Source organism: Carcharhinus amblyrhynchos, chromosome 3 (assembly GCF_965287045.1).
Source record: "Carcharhinus amblyrhynchos chromosome 3, sCarAmb.v2.hapA, whole genome shotgun sequence".
NCBI classification, from domain to species: domain Eukaryota; kingdom Metazoa; phylum Chordata; class Chondrichthyes; order Carcharhiniformes; family Carcharhinidae; genus Carcharhinus; species Carcharhinus amblyrhynchos.
Window position 1 is genome coordinate 31,492,292 of NC_137326.1, and position 19,172 is coordinate 31,511,463.

At 42.5% G+C, this 19,172-nt stretch overlaps 1 protein-coding gene across 1 annotated transcript in view; it reads right to left on the reverse strand.

Annotated features, from left to right (window-relative positions):
• Positions 1 to 6,683: 6,683 nt before the first annotated feature.
• cfap20dc (CFAP20 domain containing) overlaps positions 6,684 to 19,172 on the reverse strand; it is a 339,085-nt gene continuing 326,596 nt past the window's right edge. Inside the window, exon 17 of the mRNA XM_080182992.1 lies at positions 6,684 to 7,132. Within this exon, the coding sequence (XP_080039118.1) occupies positions 7,020 to 7,132 (113 nt within the window). The 3' untranslated portion in view covers positions 6,684 to 7,019. The remainder of the gene's footprint in view (positions 7,133 to 19,172) is intronic.

Consider the following 19,172-nt stretch of genomic DNA (forward strand, 5'->3'; position numbering starts at 1 on the left):
GCATTTTGCAAATGCACACTTAATGACAAATGTAATGATCTGGATTTTATGGGTCAGTGGCAACATGACGCTGCTAGTTCCCAATTTTGAATAAAGCTGTCCAAAATGATCAAGCAATTTTGATTTTGTGGATTTCCCCTTTTCCAAAGCCAGTCTAAATCTGGTGTCCGGTCAAGGACAGCTTTACACATCCAGCAATTGTGCTGTCATGTAAGGTGAGAGCCATTCACAATGAAGCACTCTCACTGATAGCAAACTGGACAACAAAATACACTTTTTTTCACTTTTAATTAAGATTCTACGGAGAATGAAATACAGTAAGAAGTCTCACAACATCAGGTTAAAATCCAACAGGTTTATTTGGTAGCACAAGCCACTAGCTTTTGGAGTACTGCCCCTTCAGCAGGTGAGTGGGAGTTTTGTTCACAAACAGGGCTTATAAAGACACAAACTAAATTTATAAAATAATGGCTGGAATGTGAGTTTTTACAGGTAATCAAATCTTACACGTACAGACAACGTGAGTGGAGAGAGGGTTAAACACAAGTTGGAGAGATGTGTATTGTCTCCAGTCAGGACAGTTATGAGATTTTGCATGCCCAGGTAAGTCATGGGGGTTACAGATAGTGTGACATGAAACCAAGATCCCGATTGAGGTCATCCTCACGTGTGCAGAACTTGGCTATCAGATTCTGCTGAGCGACTCTGCGCTGTTTGTCGTGAAGGCTGCCTTGGAGAAAGCTTACCCGAAGATCAGCAGCTGAATGCCCGTGACCGCTGAAGTGTTCCCCAACAGGAACGCTCTTGCCTGGTGATTGTCAAGCAGTGTTCATTCATCCGTTGTCTTAGCGTCTGCATGGTTTCCCCAATGTACCATGCCTCGGGACATCCTTTCCTGCAACGTATCAGGTAGACAACGTTGGCCAAGTCGCAAGAGTATGTACCGTGTACCTGGTGGGTGGTGTTCTCATGTGAGATGATGGCATCTCTGTCAATGATACGACATCTTCTCCGGAGCCTTCAACAGCTCATTGATGAAGATGAGCATCTTGCCATGGCCATCTCCACTTGTCACCTTCAAACAACCGCACAACGTTAAATAGACCATTGTCCACAGCAAACTACCCAGCCTTCAGGAGACCAGTGACCACAACACCACACAACCCTGCCACAGCAACCTCTGCAAGATGTGCCGGATCATCGACACGGATGCCATCATCTCACATGAGAACACCATTCACTAGGTACAGGGTACATACTCTTGCAACTTGGCCAACGTTGCCTACCTGATATGCTGCAGGTATGGATGTCGTGAGGCATGGTACACTGGGGAGACCATGCAGATGCTACAATAACGGATGAATGACACTGTTCGACAATCACCAAGCAAGAGTGTTTTTTTCTTGTTGGGAAACACTTCAGCAGTCACAGACGTTCGACCACTGATCTTTGGATAAGCATTCTCCAAGGTGGCCTTCACGACACACAACAGCGCAGAGTTGCTCAGCAGAGACTGACAGTCAAGTTCCGCACACACGAGGATGGCCTCAACCGGGATCTTGGGTTCAGACTACCTGTAACCTCCACAACTTACCTGGGCTTGCAAAATCTCATAACTGTCCTGGCTGGAGGCAATACACATCTCTTAAACCTGTGCTTAACCCTCTCTCCACTCATACTGTCTGTACCTTTAAGACTTGATTATCTGTAAAGACTCGCATTTCAACCATTATTTTGTAACTTGAGTTTGTGTCTTTATATGCCCTGTTTGTGAACAGAACTCCCACTCACCTGATGAAGGGACAGTGCTTCGAAAGCTAGTGGCTTATGCAACAAATAAACCTGTTGGACTTTAACCTGGTGTTGTGAGACTTCTTACTGTGTTTACCCCAGTCCAACACTGGCATCTCCACATCATGAATGAAATACACACAGGATTATGTAAGTAGCTGAAATATTATAAACTTGCATATATTTTTTCAAATGTATATTTTTTATCATGATGGAGAAATTTGACATTCTATGCACATAAGCTTTTCAGGGACAGTGCATCTGTTCATAAACTTTGTATACCATGAACAATCCACTTGCACCTCACGCAGCAAGATACAACTTTTCCAAGGGTCCTTACAGTAAAACTAATAAGTTAAAGGGGCGTGTTTTCATCAGTTCAGTCATTTTTACTTGACTGCAGTCTGAGGGGAATTCAACAGTGTGTCCTATGGAGGATGGTGATAATTGATAGCAGCTTCTGGATTTTTCATCATTATTACTACAACATTTGACACAGTAAATTTCTTGATCAGCTTTGCCATTGATGTGTAGTCCTGGTATGTTAAATCTTTTTTGTTTGCATGGAAATGAAAAAATAGCTTATTTCATTCAAACTAACAGGAATAACAGAATACATGGAGGTATCACTGTTGCTGGTCTAAACATGCTGTTATTTAATGACGATTAAATTGATACCAGCACTAAATGCCAATCACTTTTTCTTAATCTTGGAGAAAACTTGAATAATAAGACTTTATTGAATACTATAGTAAGCTTGTGATACCCACACCCCATGTAAGAATCAATATAAATCATTAGATTATATCTTTCCCCAGGAACTACAAAAACATATTACAGCACTAAAACTTCTAATTTCAAATCATAAATCAAACTACACAAAACCACACTAGGAGCAGTTTCAGCATGAATTTTTTTTTCAGATTTCCTATGTTAAATGACACAACACATTAGTTCTAATGCAGCTCTATACTGATGTTAATCTGCCTGTACCAACTGCAGTAATATCTGGTTTAGTATGTCAATGTGAAATAAGTGAGACATTACACAGATGAAGCTTAAGTAATGAAATAAATGCATTTGTGAGGGTGGCTCTACCATTTAGCTCAATGTAAAGGAATTCCTTTCCACAAAGACGGCCTTCTGCATGCTATCTTTATACAAAGAGAGAAATGAACAAATACACAGAAGTAAATGAAGTCATAATAAAACTGATATACAGAGGAAGAAGACATCAGATATTAATACAATAATAATAGAATTTCAAATTCTGAGTTGGTTCTGAAATGGAATGAGCTTAAATATATGAAACTGCAAGGTTCTAAAGACAAAAAGGACATCATAAAAGAACCAGTTCTTTGGGCAGTGGTGCAACACATTGTACAATTATATCAATAAGAGTGACTGAAAATAATCATTCTTCCATGTGGGCAAGTCATTTAATTGTTCTCCGATACTTACTAATTGCTAAAGACTGAATGCCATGGTCTATACTGACATATAGGCTACCTGCTCAGCATGCCAGTCAGGCAACAACAACTAAAAAAGGAGCATAAAAAGTTAGAAATATGAAAACTAAAGGTAATACTTTCATTATATGTGATGGTTTTTTTTAAAACATGATGGAAGAAGACCCTTACATTTTTTAATTGTTCTGTGGATTTCCCAGCTGCACACTAATTGGATTTGAAAATGTTGATGAATGACCCACTCCCGGATCTATGGCAGTTAGATGAAATGCATGAATTAGTTACTCAGAAGTGACCACAAGTACAGACACTAAAACAATTCTAAGTCATTTGCCCTCTATTCCCAGGTACATGGCTTCACTCAGTAGTTTTCCATATCAAAATTGCTGAGTGAGGGAATTCTGTGCCATAAAAATTCTAACAAACTAATTTATGGATCTCATAATTTCAACAGAAAATCATATTTCTTACTAATGAGTCACTGCACAAAAAACTTCTCAATGTTATTTTTGTCAAATATAAGGGATGTCAATCAGTGCAAGGAAATGGAGAAGTACATTTTCTGCAGCTTATCCGCTCTCCAATTTGATGGCCAATGCACTTCCCAAGGAAAGCTTTGTCCCCCACAGTTCATTTTTGCACAAAAAAAACAGGCACAATGAGGTCCAATTGGTCTCCAAAGGTAACAACAGGATCAGTATTAGCCACAGAACTGTTGCTAATGTCAACTGAGCTCAGAACTGAACAGTGACAAACATGAAATTCCATCTCAATTTAACTTGACATCTTCATGAGAAATAGGGGGAAAATGTTGAGGAAAATAATTTTCTTTTCCCTTCTGGAGAATGAGTTTATATCTAATTCAGACTGATACCAACAAGATCATCTTGTATTTATGTTTTGCCTTTGATGTAATAAAATGTGCCAAAGCATTTTAACAACATTTTACATTGAGCCATCAGAGTCAAAAATATATTTGTAACAGAACATCTAAAAGGAGGAAAGGGAGATAGAAAAGTTTAGTGAGGGAATTCCAGAGCTTTAGGCCATGGCAACCGAAGGGACAGCCACTAATTGTCAGCCAATTAAAACTGGGCTTTCTCAAGAGCGCAGAATTGGAAGAGTACTGATATCATCGAGGGTTGTTGAAGCTGGAGGAGATTAGAGACAGAGAAGAGTAAGGCCATTGAGGAAACTGAAAATCAGGATCCAACTTGGCCAGTTAGCACAGGAGGAAATCATCTTCTAATGAAATGTCATTGACCTGAAGCATGTGCTCTGTTTCTCTCTCCCCAGATGCTGCCAAACTTGTTGAATACTTTCAGCACTTTTTGTCTTTATTTCAGACATCAAGCACCTACAAGTATTTTGTTTTTATATCTGTGAAAATTGGTTGAGCTGACCTGATAGATTTGAGCTTAGACAGCTCTAATTCAGTGTCTTTTGCCAGTTAACAATAGAAAACAGCTCATAATTCTGCACAAATACATATTAAAATTATCAATCTTTCTTAAATCCAAAGGAATTGCCATTTTAAGATGTGGAAATATAGCACTGATCTGGAGAGACTTGTCTCCCTGACACTGTTGTAATGTTGGGCAGTGCATCAGAAGCTTTAAGTAGCACATTACTATCCCTGACTAATGAATTGTAGACTGTGTACTTTCAAGTCTCTAACAGCGTGTCCACCAAGTTCATATGGCACCTTAATTATCCAAATTAGTATTAGGATCCTATTTGCCCCACTCAATTAGTCAGGATCTTCAGCAACCTAACTAGCAGTCCTTAAAGGTATGAATGGAAGCAGCCTACAAATAGGGAAGTTAATTTTTTTTTCATAGTTTTGTTTCTGTGAGCCAGGACAGGCATTGGTGTGAGCTTACTTTTTCCCACTTGTCTCTCACTACAGTGGCTTTCTGCAGGCTAGTTTGGAGTCACCACCAGGTACTTTCTTCAAGCTCCAGCTTGTGAGCTACACCTAGGAACTGCAGAGTTCTTGTTTTATGCAGATAAGGTCAAATGTCTATTTTGAATGTACCTAAGACAACATCATTTGATATATGACGACCATTTGCAGTAGCTTCCAGCATAAGGCCAGTTTCTCAGCCTCCGTGTTTACACTTGGAAGATTTCCAGCAAGGGTTACTGAACCAGAGATAGATAACTGGCTAAAATTAATCTGAGGGGCCATTCACCACCTTCACGCAAAGAGATGACTCAGTGCTTCAGTTTAATGCATCACACATTCCCCTTTCTAAATGTTTTACTAATATTAAAACCAATTAATTTTACACTTAGGGAAAACCAAAGATGTGCAGGTTAGGTGGATTGGTGATGCTAACTTGCCCATTAGTGTCCACAGAGGTGTAGTCTAGATGGATTAGCCATGGTAAATGCATGGGGTTAGGAGGATAGGGCGAGGGGAGGACCTGGATGAGATGCTCTTTTGGAGAGTTGGTGCAGACTCGATGGGACAGATGGCCTCTTTCTGCATTTGACAGATGCTATGGTTCAATTTATAATTTTGCTAACTTGATGTTTTCCTTTAAAAAGTGACGTAAAATATAAATCCAAGAATCAATATAACTCACTAATAGAATTTTTGCGACTATATTTATGAATGAATCTCAAATACTCAAATCTTTGGCAATTTATCAAGGTAATAATTGAGGTTCCCACTCCCTACTGCAGGATAAAATCAATGATCTCTGTCTTATACAGTTTGTGTACTGCATCAATGCCAGTTTGACCAACTGGAAACACAAGGAACAGAATTTTCCATGTTGGGTTCACACCCTAACGTCAGGGTTAAATCACATATCCTGACCTCACATTGTATCAGGAACAGTGACCCAACATCAATTTTGACTGGATTGGCCAATTAGTGGCCAGTGGGCATGCTCACCATCCAATTAAGGCTGGTGGGAGGGCACATGCTCTCACAGTCGGAGGACTAATCAGAAGTTCTCCAGCACCGAAGGAGCTGCAGTGTGCCATTGCAGTTAAGGGAGAAAGAGGGCACTTTAATCCTGAGCAGTTTGAAATATTTGAAATAAAAAATGGCTACAGCTGTTAGACCACCACTGTTGGTATGAGAGATTGAGGGTGAGTCTGGAGTGCTGTTTATGTGACTGAAAAATTCCAGTTGGTCTCTGCTCAATGGCCTTAATTGGTGTCTTAATTAACTCAACTAGCTACCCACTGCTTGCAGGCTGGAAGCCCTTTCTGGCCTTCCCCAAAATGGCTTGGGTGTGGAATGGTATTGGCAAACCAGCACAAAATTATACATCTGCTGTCTCAATTCCTGGCCCAACCGCCCTCTGAAAACCTTCCCAAGATTCACAATGCTATATCCTGAGTAAAAACTTCAGTGAAGTTCATTTTTCAACTTGACAAACTTAGTTATAATGCTGTACCTGTTAAATGCCTATCACGTTTCCTTGGTTTGAATATAAGACGTCGTTCATGCCAAACAGTACATGCAAGCAATAACACAATCATACACTTGAGAACACATTTAGGAAAACATCTGGAACTGTGGAATCCATCTAGTTAAAATGCCTAGTAATGTGTGCCAGAATGCTGCTGCAGACTTCAGATGATGGATATATTCATTTTGACATCATATAGTCTTGTTTTGGATTGAAGTATTTTTGTCTGATTTTGTGGTGACTGCCCAGGATTGCCTTTGAAATAATATGCTCTTGGGGTCTCATAAAAATCCAAACTGTTACCATGCAATAGTGTTGATTCTTCAGCTCATGCTAGTTCATAATATTTTCCTGTTTTTGGATCAAAGTAACAATTCAAACAGGGATCGTACAACAGATCCAGTACTTCATCCTGATCTTCGGTATTACTTGCAGTAACATCTGTCAAACATAACATCAAAGGATTATGAGGCACAAGTGAAAACGTTATATTTTCTTAAACTGTCTTCCTCTGCACTTTTTACATATTAAGTCATGGAGCATCATCTTGCTTGGAAGTTAAGGCAAGTGTGGAAGATTAGGAGAATTTAAAGAGAATTAGCCTGATTTTTTTTCTTAAATCTAACATAAACCTCTGGTAAGTTTTCCAGTTTACAAATTGATGGTGGAAATTTGAAAATCCTTCAAATCTAAAGAAGGTTAAAAAAAAGCTACTTAGTGGGAAGAGCCAGAGGATCAATTTAGGGCAGTTAGTAAGCCAGTTCATACTGTTTTTTTCTTAAACAGGAGAGGCGCAGACCATAAAAACAAGCTTGCCAATGCCTTAATATGGAGTGACATTTTGCTTTGAGTGGTTGGCAGGTGAAACTAGAACTAGGAGACATGGACTCAAAATAAGGGGTAGCAGATTTAAGACTAAGTTGAGAAGGAACTCCTTCATCCAAAGGGTTATAAATCTGTGGAATTACCTGCCCAGCTAAGCACTAGAGGATACCTTGTTGAATTGTTTTTAAGGCAAACATAGATAGATTTTTGAACAGGAAAGGAATCAAGGGTAATTGTGAGAGGACAGGTAAATGGAGCTGAGTCCATGAAAAGATCAGCCATAATCTTATTGAATGGTGGAGCAGGCTCGAGGGGCCAGATAGCCTACTTCTGTTCCTAGTTCTTATGTTCTTAAGGTAATTTCCTAAGGGAGTTCAGGGAGGTGGAGAGGGGAGTATTGCTGTGTTTTGTTTTTCTTTATTGTGTTCACAGATCAGGTGAGGACAGTTGCAGGCCAAGGGAAGAGGACTGAACACATCTGAGTAATATCACAGGTAGGAGACTGGTAAATGAGTCTTTCTCTCTTCTACCTTTCTGACTTTGGAAATGAAGGCTAGGTAGGGAAACAGACATTGAGGAAAGTAAACATGACTGGTGTAAGTAAAAACAAATTTGAATTCTAAACTAAATAAATACTAATTGAATAAAGTAGAGATGCAGGGTAGGGCGATGTGTTCTAGCTGCAACATGTGGGAGCCGATGGGCCTCATTGTTGTTCACAGTGATCATGTCTGGAGCAAATGTTGATTGCTTGAGGAACTTTGGCACAGAGTTAGTAAGCTGGGGTCTGAGCGTCAAACATTACGACACATCAGAAAGGGGGGAATTATATGGATGCTGTGTTTCAAGAAGCAGTCATACCCATTGGATTAATTGCCTTAAATTCTGTCAGTGGTCAGGAACAGAAAGGTGTGACTGCAAGTCAGGCAGATAGAGAGATCGGATAGCACTCTATGAGCCTCAGCCCTTGTCCCTGTTCAAAAGGTACTAGATTCTTGCTTGTGTGGATGAGAGGGGGGACTATAGGAAGAATGAGCAAACTAACCAGGGCATCGTGGTTCAGGGAATTGTTCAAGAATGGGGAGAAAAGACAAACATAGTTGCAGTTGGGGTAGTATATTCAGGGGAATGGATAATGTTCTCTGTAGCCAGGATCAAGAATCTTGAAGACTGTTTTGCTTGCATGGTGCCAGGGTTCAGGACATCTGCTTTGGGCTGGAAAGGAACCTGCAATGGAAGGGTATGGATCTTGTAGTTGTGGTCCATGTAGGTACCAATGACATAGGTAGAATGAGGAAGGAAGTTCTGTATAGGCAATTTGAGAAGTTAGGCACTAAATTAAGAAAACTGAACTTCCAAGGTTCTAATCTTGCAAATTGACAGAGTATAAAATTAGAGAGTCAAAGACTGGCGTGCAAGTTTTGGTCTGTGGGGCACTGGCATCAATACTAGGGAAAGTGGGGGCTGTACCATTGGGACAGCCTTCATCTGAACTGTGCTGGGACCAATTTTCTTGCAGACCATATGACTAGGGAAGTAGAGAGGACTTTAAACTAAAGGACTTGTACAAGAGGAGGGAAACTGGATAATAAAACAAACTTAAAGGCTTTGTATCTGGGTGCACGAGCAGTTGTAATAAAATTAATTAGTTAACAGTGTAAATTGAGGCAAATGGTATGATTTAGTGGCAGTTACTGAGACATGGTTGCAGGGAAACCAGGTTTAGGATGTTCAAGGGTACTTAGTATTTCGGAAGGAAAGGTAGAAAGGAAAGGGAGGTGGTGTAGCTTTGTTAGTTAAGGAAGAGATAAGTGCTGTACTGAGAAATAGTATAGCACTGGAATCCAAGATAATGAATAAGAAATAGCAAGGGAAAGTTGTTCCTGTTGGGAATAATCTATAGGTCACCAAACAGTAGGTCCGTGGTGGCACACAGTATAAACCAAGAAATAGAGAGTTTGTAAGAAAGGTATAGCAATAATCATGGGTGATTTTAATCTGCATATTGACTGGAACAATCAAATTGGCAAAGGTACCCTCAAGGGAGAGTTCATTGCATGTATTAGAGATTGTCTTTAGGAGCTAATATGTTGTGGAACCAACCAGGCAGCAGGCTATGTCATAGTTAAGAATCCTGTCGGGAAGAGTAATCTTCCAAGAATTTCAAATTCAGTTTGAGGGTGTGAAACTGGAGGCCCATACTAACATTCTGGATTTAAACAAAAGAAATTACATAGGATGAGTACAAATTTGGCCTTAGTGGACTGGGGAGTCTATAAGGTAGAACAGTTGCTGAACAGTGGAAGATATTTAAGGGGATATACCACTCACACACACTGAGACACTAAGGGCGGAATTTTACCAGTACGCCCTCCCGAGTTTTGTATGATCCCGCCCGAGGCCAACGGAGAATGCCGTTCTCCCAGGCTCACCTGCCCCTGGAATCAGGGTGGGCATGCCGGTAAAATTCCGGCCTATATCAATATTTTGCCTCAGTTTTCACAGCAGAAGACATGAGTGTTATCTCAATAATAATAGAAAATGTAGGTGTTATAGAAAGGGAGAGATTTCACTTGGGAAGAAATATTGAGCAAACTATTGCGTTTGAAGGCAGGCAAGTCCCAGGGCCTGATGGCCTGTATCCTATGGTCTTAAAGGAAATGTTGTTGGAGATAGTGGATCCATTGGTTACAATGTTCCCAAATTATCTGAGTGTGGGAACAGTTCCAGTGGATTGAAAAAATGCTAATATTCAACAAGGGAGGCAGGCAAAATGCAGGAAACGATAGGCCAATTAATTTAACATCTGTTGTTGGAAAATGGTGAGAGTCTATTATAAAGGAGGTAATAACAGGATATTTATAAAGTCAAAATACAATCCATCAGGGTCAACATGGTCTCACGCAGGGTAAATCATGTTTAATTAATTTGCTTTAATTCTTCAAAGATGAAACAAGCAAAGTGTATAATGGGGATCCTGTAGATGTAGTACATTGGACTTCCAGAAGGCACTTGATAAGGTGCCACACAAAAGGTTAGTTCACAAGGGATTAGGGATAATTTATTAGCATGGATAGAAGATTGGCTAACCAACAAAAAGCAGAGTCAGGATAGATGGGTCTCTCTTGGATTGGCAAGATGTGGGTGCTACAAGTTCAGTCCTTGGGCTCTAACTATTTGCAATCTATATTAATGACTTGGATACAGGGGTAATAGGAAACATAGCCAAATTTGCAGGTGACACTAAAATAGGTGGGATAGTAAGTTGCGATAATGAAGTGGATATGGATAGGTTAAGTGAGTGGGACAAAATTTGGCAGATGGAATTTAATAAGGATAAGTGAGAGGTTATCCATTTTGGTAGGAAAAATACTAAGGCAAATTATCAAAAGGGAGAGGAATTCTGTGGTGCTTCGGTGCAGAGGGATCTGGGAGTTTTCGCACATGAATCGCTGAAAGCTAGTGTGCACGTAAAGCAGGTAATAAGGAAGGCAAATGGAATCTTGGCATTTATTGCTAAGGGAATAGAATAGAAAAGTAGTGAAGCATTGCTGCCACTGTACCAAGAATTACTGAGACTGCACTTAGAATATTGTGTACAGTTTTGGTCCCTTTACTTGAGGAGGGATGTAGCTACATTGGAGATGATTCAGAGGAGGTTCACTAGATCGATTCCAGAAATGAGGGGTTTGACTTACGAAGAGAAATTGGGCAGTTTTGCCCTGTCCTCCTTGGAATTTAGAAGAATGGGTGGAAATCCAATTGAGCTGTACAAATGATAAGGGGGATTGATAAGGTAGATGTAGAGAGGATGCTTCCTCATGTTTGGCAATCTAGAACAAGAGGTCATAATTTTAGGATAAGGGCTAGCAGATTTAAAACAGGGACGAAGAGAAATTGTTTCTCCTAAAGGGTGGAGAATCAGTCGAATTCACTACTCCAGAGCATGGTGGATGCCAGAGCAACAAATAAATTTAAGGAAGAGGTAGATAGATCTTTAATTAGTAAGGATATAAAGGGCTATGTTGAATGGGCAGGGAAGTGGAGTTGAGGCCAAAACGAGATCAGCCATGATTATATTAAATGGCAAAGCGAGCTCAAGGGACTGAATTGCCTACTTCTGCTCCTAGTTCTTGTAATTCTGATTAGTCAAGACTCCAAGATTGTTGAATAATGTAATGTAGATTCACTTACTTGCATGGAGAACAATAAGCTAGTACTTATTTTGTAGCTAGCACCACTAATACTGGCAATTCACCAAAGCAACATTTATTAAATATATATGTAGTTTTTCTTCTCATTTTTTTCAGATTCAGCTTTCAACCTCTTGAATCACAAGGTTGTGGGTTTAAGTTCTGTTTCAGGACTTGAACACAACCATTTAGGATGACCCTCTAGTTCAGTATTGAGGAAATGCTAGACTGGAGTGACTATCTGCCCTCTCAGGCTTTTCTTTATTCTTTCATGGGATGTAGGGTGTCACTGGTAAGGCCGGTATTTGTTGTTCATCCCTAATTGCTCTTGAACTGATTGGCTTGCTGGGTCATTTCAGAGGACAGTTAAGAATCAACCACATTTTTGTGGGTCTACAGTTGTACACAGGCCCGAACAGGTAAGGATGGCAGCTTTCCTTCCCTAAACAGCATTAGTGAACCAGGTGGGTTTTTAATGGCAATTGACAATGACCTCTGGGTCATCATTAGACTTTTAATTCCAGATTTTTATTGAATTCAAATTTCACCATCTGCCATGATGGGATTTGAATCTGGGTCCCTGGAAACACTAGTCCAGATGATACCACTACACTACTACCTCAGGTGGACATAAAAGATCCAATTTTGAGACAAAATAGGGGAGTTATCCTTGTTAATATTTATACTGCAATCAACAGTACAAGAACCGATTATCTGGTCAGTATCATATTGCTATTTTTGGGACTTTGCTGTGCACAAATTGATTGCCACATTTCCTACATTACAAGAGTGCCTACACTCCAAAAAAATTCAATTGGTAGTGATGAGTTTAGGGATCTCTGATGGTCTTGAATGGTGCTGCTAATTGCTAATATTCCTTTTCATTACTTGAGTTTACAGCTCATATAGACAGAGACCTTGATATGATCACCTTGGGAGTGGGTTCAGCACTTCTTTTCAGCAACTCACAGAACTGAAACTTGTATTAGTAAAGCCCTTCTTATAATAGAAAAGTCACTTTAAATAAAGATTGTACAAAGGATAATTAGAATTATGTTACAAGGCAGTAACACATTGAGGGATTAAAATGTCATCTGCTATTGAGCCATTACGGAATATCATCTGTACCCTGAGGTCCTTTATAGTCTATATAACATTTTAATATGTTATTCATGCATAGAAATATACACAAATATGTTAAAAACTTCAATTCTGCATCAAGTAACTCACAACCTGACTCCCCAAAGCTTTTCCACCATCTATAAGGCCCAAGTCAGGAGTGTGATGGATTATTCTACACTTGCCTGGATGAGTGCAGCTCCAACACACAAGTAGTTCAACATTAACCAGAACAAAGCTGCCCATTTGATTTACATCATTGATGCACGGCAGCAGTGCGTCCTATCTATAAGATGCACTGCAGCAACACCTCAACGCTGTAGGGTGTGACTCTGCAATCTGGCAGGGAGTCATTGGGAGGCATGGAGTGGGCAAATGTAACAGTAATAGCCTACTCTTAATGAAGACCTGTGGAGCACACGACCTCCTCAACACAACACAACCTTCCATCTGCCTACCCGTAACAAGATCTCCTGGATGTACCCCCATTCAGGAGAAAAGACAGGCAGGATGTCAGAGTAACCAAGGCCATGTGTGGTGCTGACTGCTGAACAGATCACAGGCTCATTGTCTCCAAAATGAGGCTCCGCATCACATCCAAGAGGCGATCACAAGGAAGCAAGGTTATGAAAAGAATCAATGCGGCCAAGCTAAAGAACCCCAGAATATCTTCAGCACTGGCTGAAGACTTAGAAATCAAGTTTGCTGAACTACACCTCGCAGGCAGCGCTAAGGACAGCTGGGAATACTTCAGGGATGCTATCCATACATCCACGCTGAAGATGCTTGGACCCTCTACCCGCAAGCAGCATGACTGGTTCGATGAGAATGATGAGATACAGGCTCTACTTGTTGAAAAGCACCGTCTTCATCGGGCCTGTCAGAACGACCCATCTTCAGCTGCCAAGAAAAATGCTTTTACCAGTGCTCGCAGGACAGTCCAGAATAAACTGCGTAAAATGCAGGATGCCTGGCTGAGCGCCAAGGCAGATGAAATACAGGGATACACTGACAGAAACAGCTTGAAATGGTTCTATGAAGCCCTCAACACTCTCTACGGACCTCAATCCGTACAGATGGTGTCAACTCTCATTACAGAGAAGGCTCAGATTCTGCAGAGATGGGCTGAACATTTTGAAGCCGTCCTCAACCGATCGTCATCTATTAACGATGAGGCAATAGACAGGATTTCCCAGGTTGATATCAACAGCGCCATGGATGACCCACCAGCAGTAGCCGAAGTCACGAAAGCTGTCAGCCAGCTATCCAGTGGCAAAGCCCCAGGGGCAGATGTCATTCCTGCAGAGATCTATAAAGCTGCTGGTCCTGTACTAATCAAGAAGTTCACCGAGTTGTTCCAGTCCTTTTGGAAGCAAGGATCCATTCTTCAGGAACTTAAAGATGCTTTCATTGTACACCTCTACAAAGAGGAAGGGCAATCGGCAAGTATGCAACAACCACCAAGGAATCTCGCTGCTCTCCATCCCAGGAAAAGCCCTCGCAAGAGTCCTGCTAAATCGTCTGGTCACTCATCTGGAGCTGGGCCTGCTTCCAGAGTCACAGTGTGGCTTCCGCAAAGGTAGTGGGACTATTGACATGATTTTTGCTGCGCGTCAACTTCAGGAGAAGTGTCAGGAGCAGAATTGCGAGCTCTACACAACCTTTGCTGACCTTGCGAAAGCCTTCGATACTGTAAGCCGACAAGGCCTGTGGAGGATCATGTCAAAGTTCGGCTGCCCCCCCAAATTCATTCAGATGTTATGCCAGTTCCATGATGGCCAGAGTACTGGATGGCGGATAATCCTCTGAGGCATTCCCAGTCACCAACGGCATCAAACAGGGCTGCGTGCTCGCACCCACACTGTTCAGCATGATGCTTACTGCTTTGCTGAATGATGCCTTCCAGGACAGTGTTGCTGGAATCAGCCTCAAGTACAGAGTGGATAGGAAGCTCTTTAACCTGAGGAGACTTCAATCTATTACCAAAGTGGAAGAGACTGTTCTGAGAGATTTCCTCTTTGCTGATGACTGCGCCCTGTATGCTGGCTCAGAGCCAGAGTTGCAAGTCAGTATGGACAAATTTTCCACGGTTTGTGACAACTTTGGACTCACCATCAACATTAAAAAGACCGAAGTCATGCACCAGCCTGCTCCTCATGCACCGTACAGAGAACCCAATATCACAATCAAAGGGCAGAAACTACAGGCAGTGGACCAGTTCACTCATCCAGCACCCTCTCCCAAGCAGTGACTATTGATGCAGAAGTTAACTGCAGAATAGCAAAGGCAAGTTCTGCTTTTGGTAGACTGCGCTCCACTGTATGGGAATGTCGAGGAATCTGTCCAGCAACAAAACTGAAGGTCTACAGCACCGTGGTACTCACTACCTTCCTATATGCCTGTGAAACGTGGACTTTGTATCAAAGGCATGCAAGACAGCTCAATCATTTCCACATGACTTGTCTTTGCAAAATATTACGCATCCGATGGCAAGACATAGTACCAGACACTGAAGTTCTCTCTAGAGCAAGTCTACCATCAGTCCACACACTGCTGATGAGAGCGCAGACCCGTTGGGCAGGTCATGTCATCCGTATGTCAGACGAACGCATACCCAAACAGCTCCTTTTTGGTGAACTCTCTGCTGGAAGATGCTCGCATGGAGGGCAGAAGAAACATTTCAAAGACACACTCAAGCCCTCCCTGAAGTCGCTTGACATTGGCACGACTACCTGGGAAACGCTGGCACAAAACCGCCCTACCTGGCGCTGCCTCATCCACAAAGGCTGTCAAGCTCATGAAGCAAGGTGTATCGCTGAAACACAACTTAAGCGTGAGCTGCGCAAGTCCAGAGCCACCAGCACAACAACTACAGTGTCTACACAAGTCTGATAAATATGTGCCAGGACATTCTGTGCCCGAATTGGCCTGATCAGTCATCTTCGGACACACTGCAACCAGCCTCAAAATGACTAATGGTGTCGAGGTCCTCATAGATGATGATGGACGAACAACAGCACATCACTGATGCACAGCAGCAGCAGTGTGGCCCATCTATAAGATGCACTGCAGCAACTCCTCAATGCTCCTTCAACAGCACCTTCTAAACCTATGACCTCCACCACCATAGAGTAATGAAAGCAGGTTCTCACCAACCATGGTGCAGCCACTGTAATGGCAACGTAGCAACACTGGGTCAGGTAATGGTGATGTGGAGATGCTGGTGTTGGACTGTGGTAAACAAAGTAAGAAGTCTCACAACACCAGGTTAAAGTCTAACACGTTTATTTGGTAGCACAAGCCACTAGCTTTCAGAACACTGCCCCTTCATCAGGTGAGCGGGAGTTCTGTTCACAAACAGGGCATTTAAAGACACAAACTCAGTTTACAAAATAATGATTGGAATGCGAGTCTTTACAGGTAAACAAGTTTTAAAGGTACAATGTGAGTGGCGAGAGCGTTAAGCACAGGTTAAAGAGATGTGTATTGTCTCCAGCCAAGATAATTAGTGAGATTTTGCAAGCCCAGGCAAGTTGTGAGAGTTACAGATAGTGTGACATGAACCCAAGTTGAGACTGTCCTCATGTGTGCGGAACTTGGCTATCAGTTTCTGCTCAGTGACTCTGCATTGTTGTGTGTCATGAAGCCTACCTTGGACAACGCTTACCCGAAGATCAGAGGCTGAAGGCCCCTGACCACTGAAGTGTTCCCCAACAGGGAGAGAACACTCTTGCCTGATAATTATCGAGCGATGTTCATTCATCCATTGTCGTAGCGTCTGCATGGTCTCCCCAATGTACAATGCCTCAGGACATCTTTTCCTGCAGCATATCAGGTAGATAACGTTGGCTGAGTCACAAGTGTAAGTACCGTGTAGCTAGTGGGTGGTATTCTCACGTGCGATGATGGCATCTGTGTCGATGATTCAGCACGTCTTGCAGAGGTTGCCGTGGCAAGGTTGTGTGGTGTCGTGGTCACTGTTCTCCTGAAGACTGGGTAGTTTGCTGTGGACAATAATCTGTTTGAGGTTGTGTGGTTGCTTGAAGGCAAGAAGTGGGGATGGCCTTGGTGAGATGTTCGTCTTCATCAATGACATATTGAAGGCTCTGGAGAAGTACTGGAAGACGAAGAGTACTCTGTCGTGTCCTGTGTTTGTCTTCTGAGGAGCTTAGTGCGGTTTTTCGCTGTGGCACGTCAGAACTGTTGATCAATGAGTTGAGCGCCATATCCTGTTCTTATGAGAGCATCTTTCAGCTTCTGGAGGTGGCTGTTGCGATCCTCCTCATCTGAGCAGATCCTATGTATAAGGCGGACTTGTCTGCAGGCGATGGCTTCTTTCACGGGTTTCGAGTGGAAGCTGGAGAAGTGGAACATTGTGAGGTTATCCGTGGACTTGCAGTACAGTGAAGTGCTGAGGTGACCGTCCTTGATGGAGATGCGTGTGCCAAGAATGCAACTGATTCTGGAGAGTAGTCCATTGAGAGTCTGACGGTGGGACGGAACTTGTTGATGTCATCATATAGTTGTTTCAGTGATTGTTCACCATGAGTCCAAAGGAAGAAAATGTTATCGATGTATCTAGTGTATAGCATCAGTTGAAGGTCCTGTGCAGTGAAGAGGTCTTGTTTGAACCTGTGCATGAAGATGTTGGCATATTGACGTGCAAATTTGGTCCCCATGGCTATTCCATGTGTCTGAATGGAGAACTGGTTGTTGAAGGAGAAGACATTGTGTTCCAGGGTGATGCAGATGAGTTGTAAAATTGCATCTGGAGATTGGCAGTTGTCGGCGTTGAGAACTCAAGTGACGAAAAGGAATATTAGCAATTAGCAGCAGCATTGCTGTTGCAGCAATGCCATTGACGTGGGGGATGTTGCTGTAGAGTGCTAATACCTCCATTCTGAAGAGGAGTGCTCCTGGTTCAACTGCTCCATGTTTATTGAGTTTCTGTAGGAAGTCCGTAGTGTCGCGACAAAAGCTGGGGGTTCTTTGGGTTTCAGGATGCCCTCGACGTAGCCGGAGAGGTTCTTGCACAGGATCCCATTGCCTGATACGATGAGTGTGTTTGCCTTGTGTATCGGGAGGCAGTAGAGATCTCCAACACGGAGTACTTGGGATGAGAGAATGGAGGGTACTCTGAAGGTACGGATCAAAGGTCTTGATCAGTCTGTTGAGTTGACAGGTGTGTTTTTTGGTCGGATCTGTGGGTCACTGTAGCGTTCCTCATTGTTCAGTTGTCGATACATTTCTTTGCAGTAATTCGTTCTATTCAGCATGACGATGGCCCTTTCTTTGCTGGTTTGATGAAATGTTGTGGTTGGTCTTGAGAGCGCAGATGGCGTTGCATTGTGCGTGCGTGATGTTCGGGGCTGTCTTGTGAGCGTGGCTGATGAATCTGGCTTTGACGCGCCTCCCGATGGCTTGGGCATCCATGTCCAGTCGAGGGCAGTGGCCTTCCGGAGGAGTCCAATTGGACACTTTCCTCTTCGGTTGCTGCACTGCTGTTCTCTCTATCGGCTGTTCCGGTTCATTGGCTGTCTCATTATGTTCGCTGTTGGCCTCTTGGGGTTTGTGGAAGAACTCCCGCAACCTGATGAATTCCTGTGTCTGCTGCGAGACTGATGGGGTCTATTTTGGTGTTGGGGCAAAAACTGAGCCCTTGGCTGAGAACTTCGGTTTCATCTGGTTGAAGTGTGTAGTCCGACAAGTTGACAATGGACTTTCCTGTAGTGGTACGGTTTTCTACTGTGGTACTGGGGGAGGTTTGGTTGCTGCTGGTGGTGATGCTGGATTTCTCATGTTTGCTGTTCTTGGTGTGCATATAAATGGTGTCGTACCTTTGTCACGTCTGCTTGGTACAGCTGGTCTGCATCCTGAGCACAAGTTGAGAGTATGAATTCTATCTTGGTTTCCAGGGTGCAGCATTTTCTGTAGAGCTGGTGTTTAAGGTGGCTGAGGAGTGTGAGAGAGGTGTGATGTCAAAGTCTCTCAGCGTAGTCTGTGTTATAGATCGACCTGAGTGGGTTTGTGATCTGTAGTCCTTTTGGTATCTTGTCTGCTCTCTTGCATCTTTGTAGAAACACGATGTCTGCGTCGATATGCGCGATCTTCTTGGAGATCCTCTCCATTTGGAGCCAGCAGTTTGTGGTGTTGATGGTAGCCATGATGGGGAGATGGCAGCATTGGACTGGGGTAAACATATTAAGAAGTCTCACAACCCCAGGTTAAAGTCCAACAAGGTTATTTGGTAGCACAAGCCATTCGCTTTTGGAGCACTGCCCCTTCATCAGGTGAGTCAAAGTAATGGAAAAGGGAAGACAGGCATAAAGGAAATGTGCAGGTGA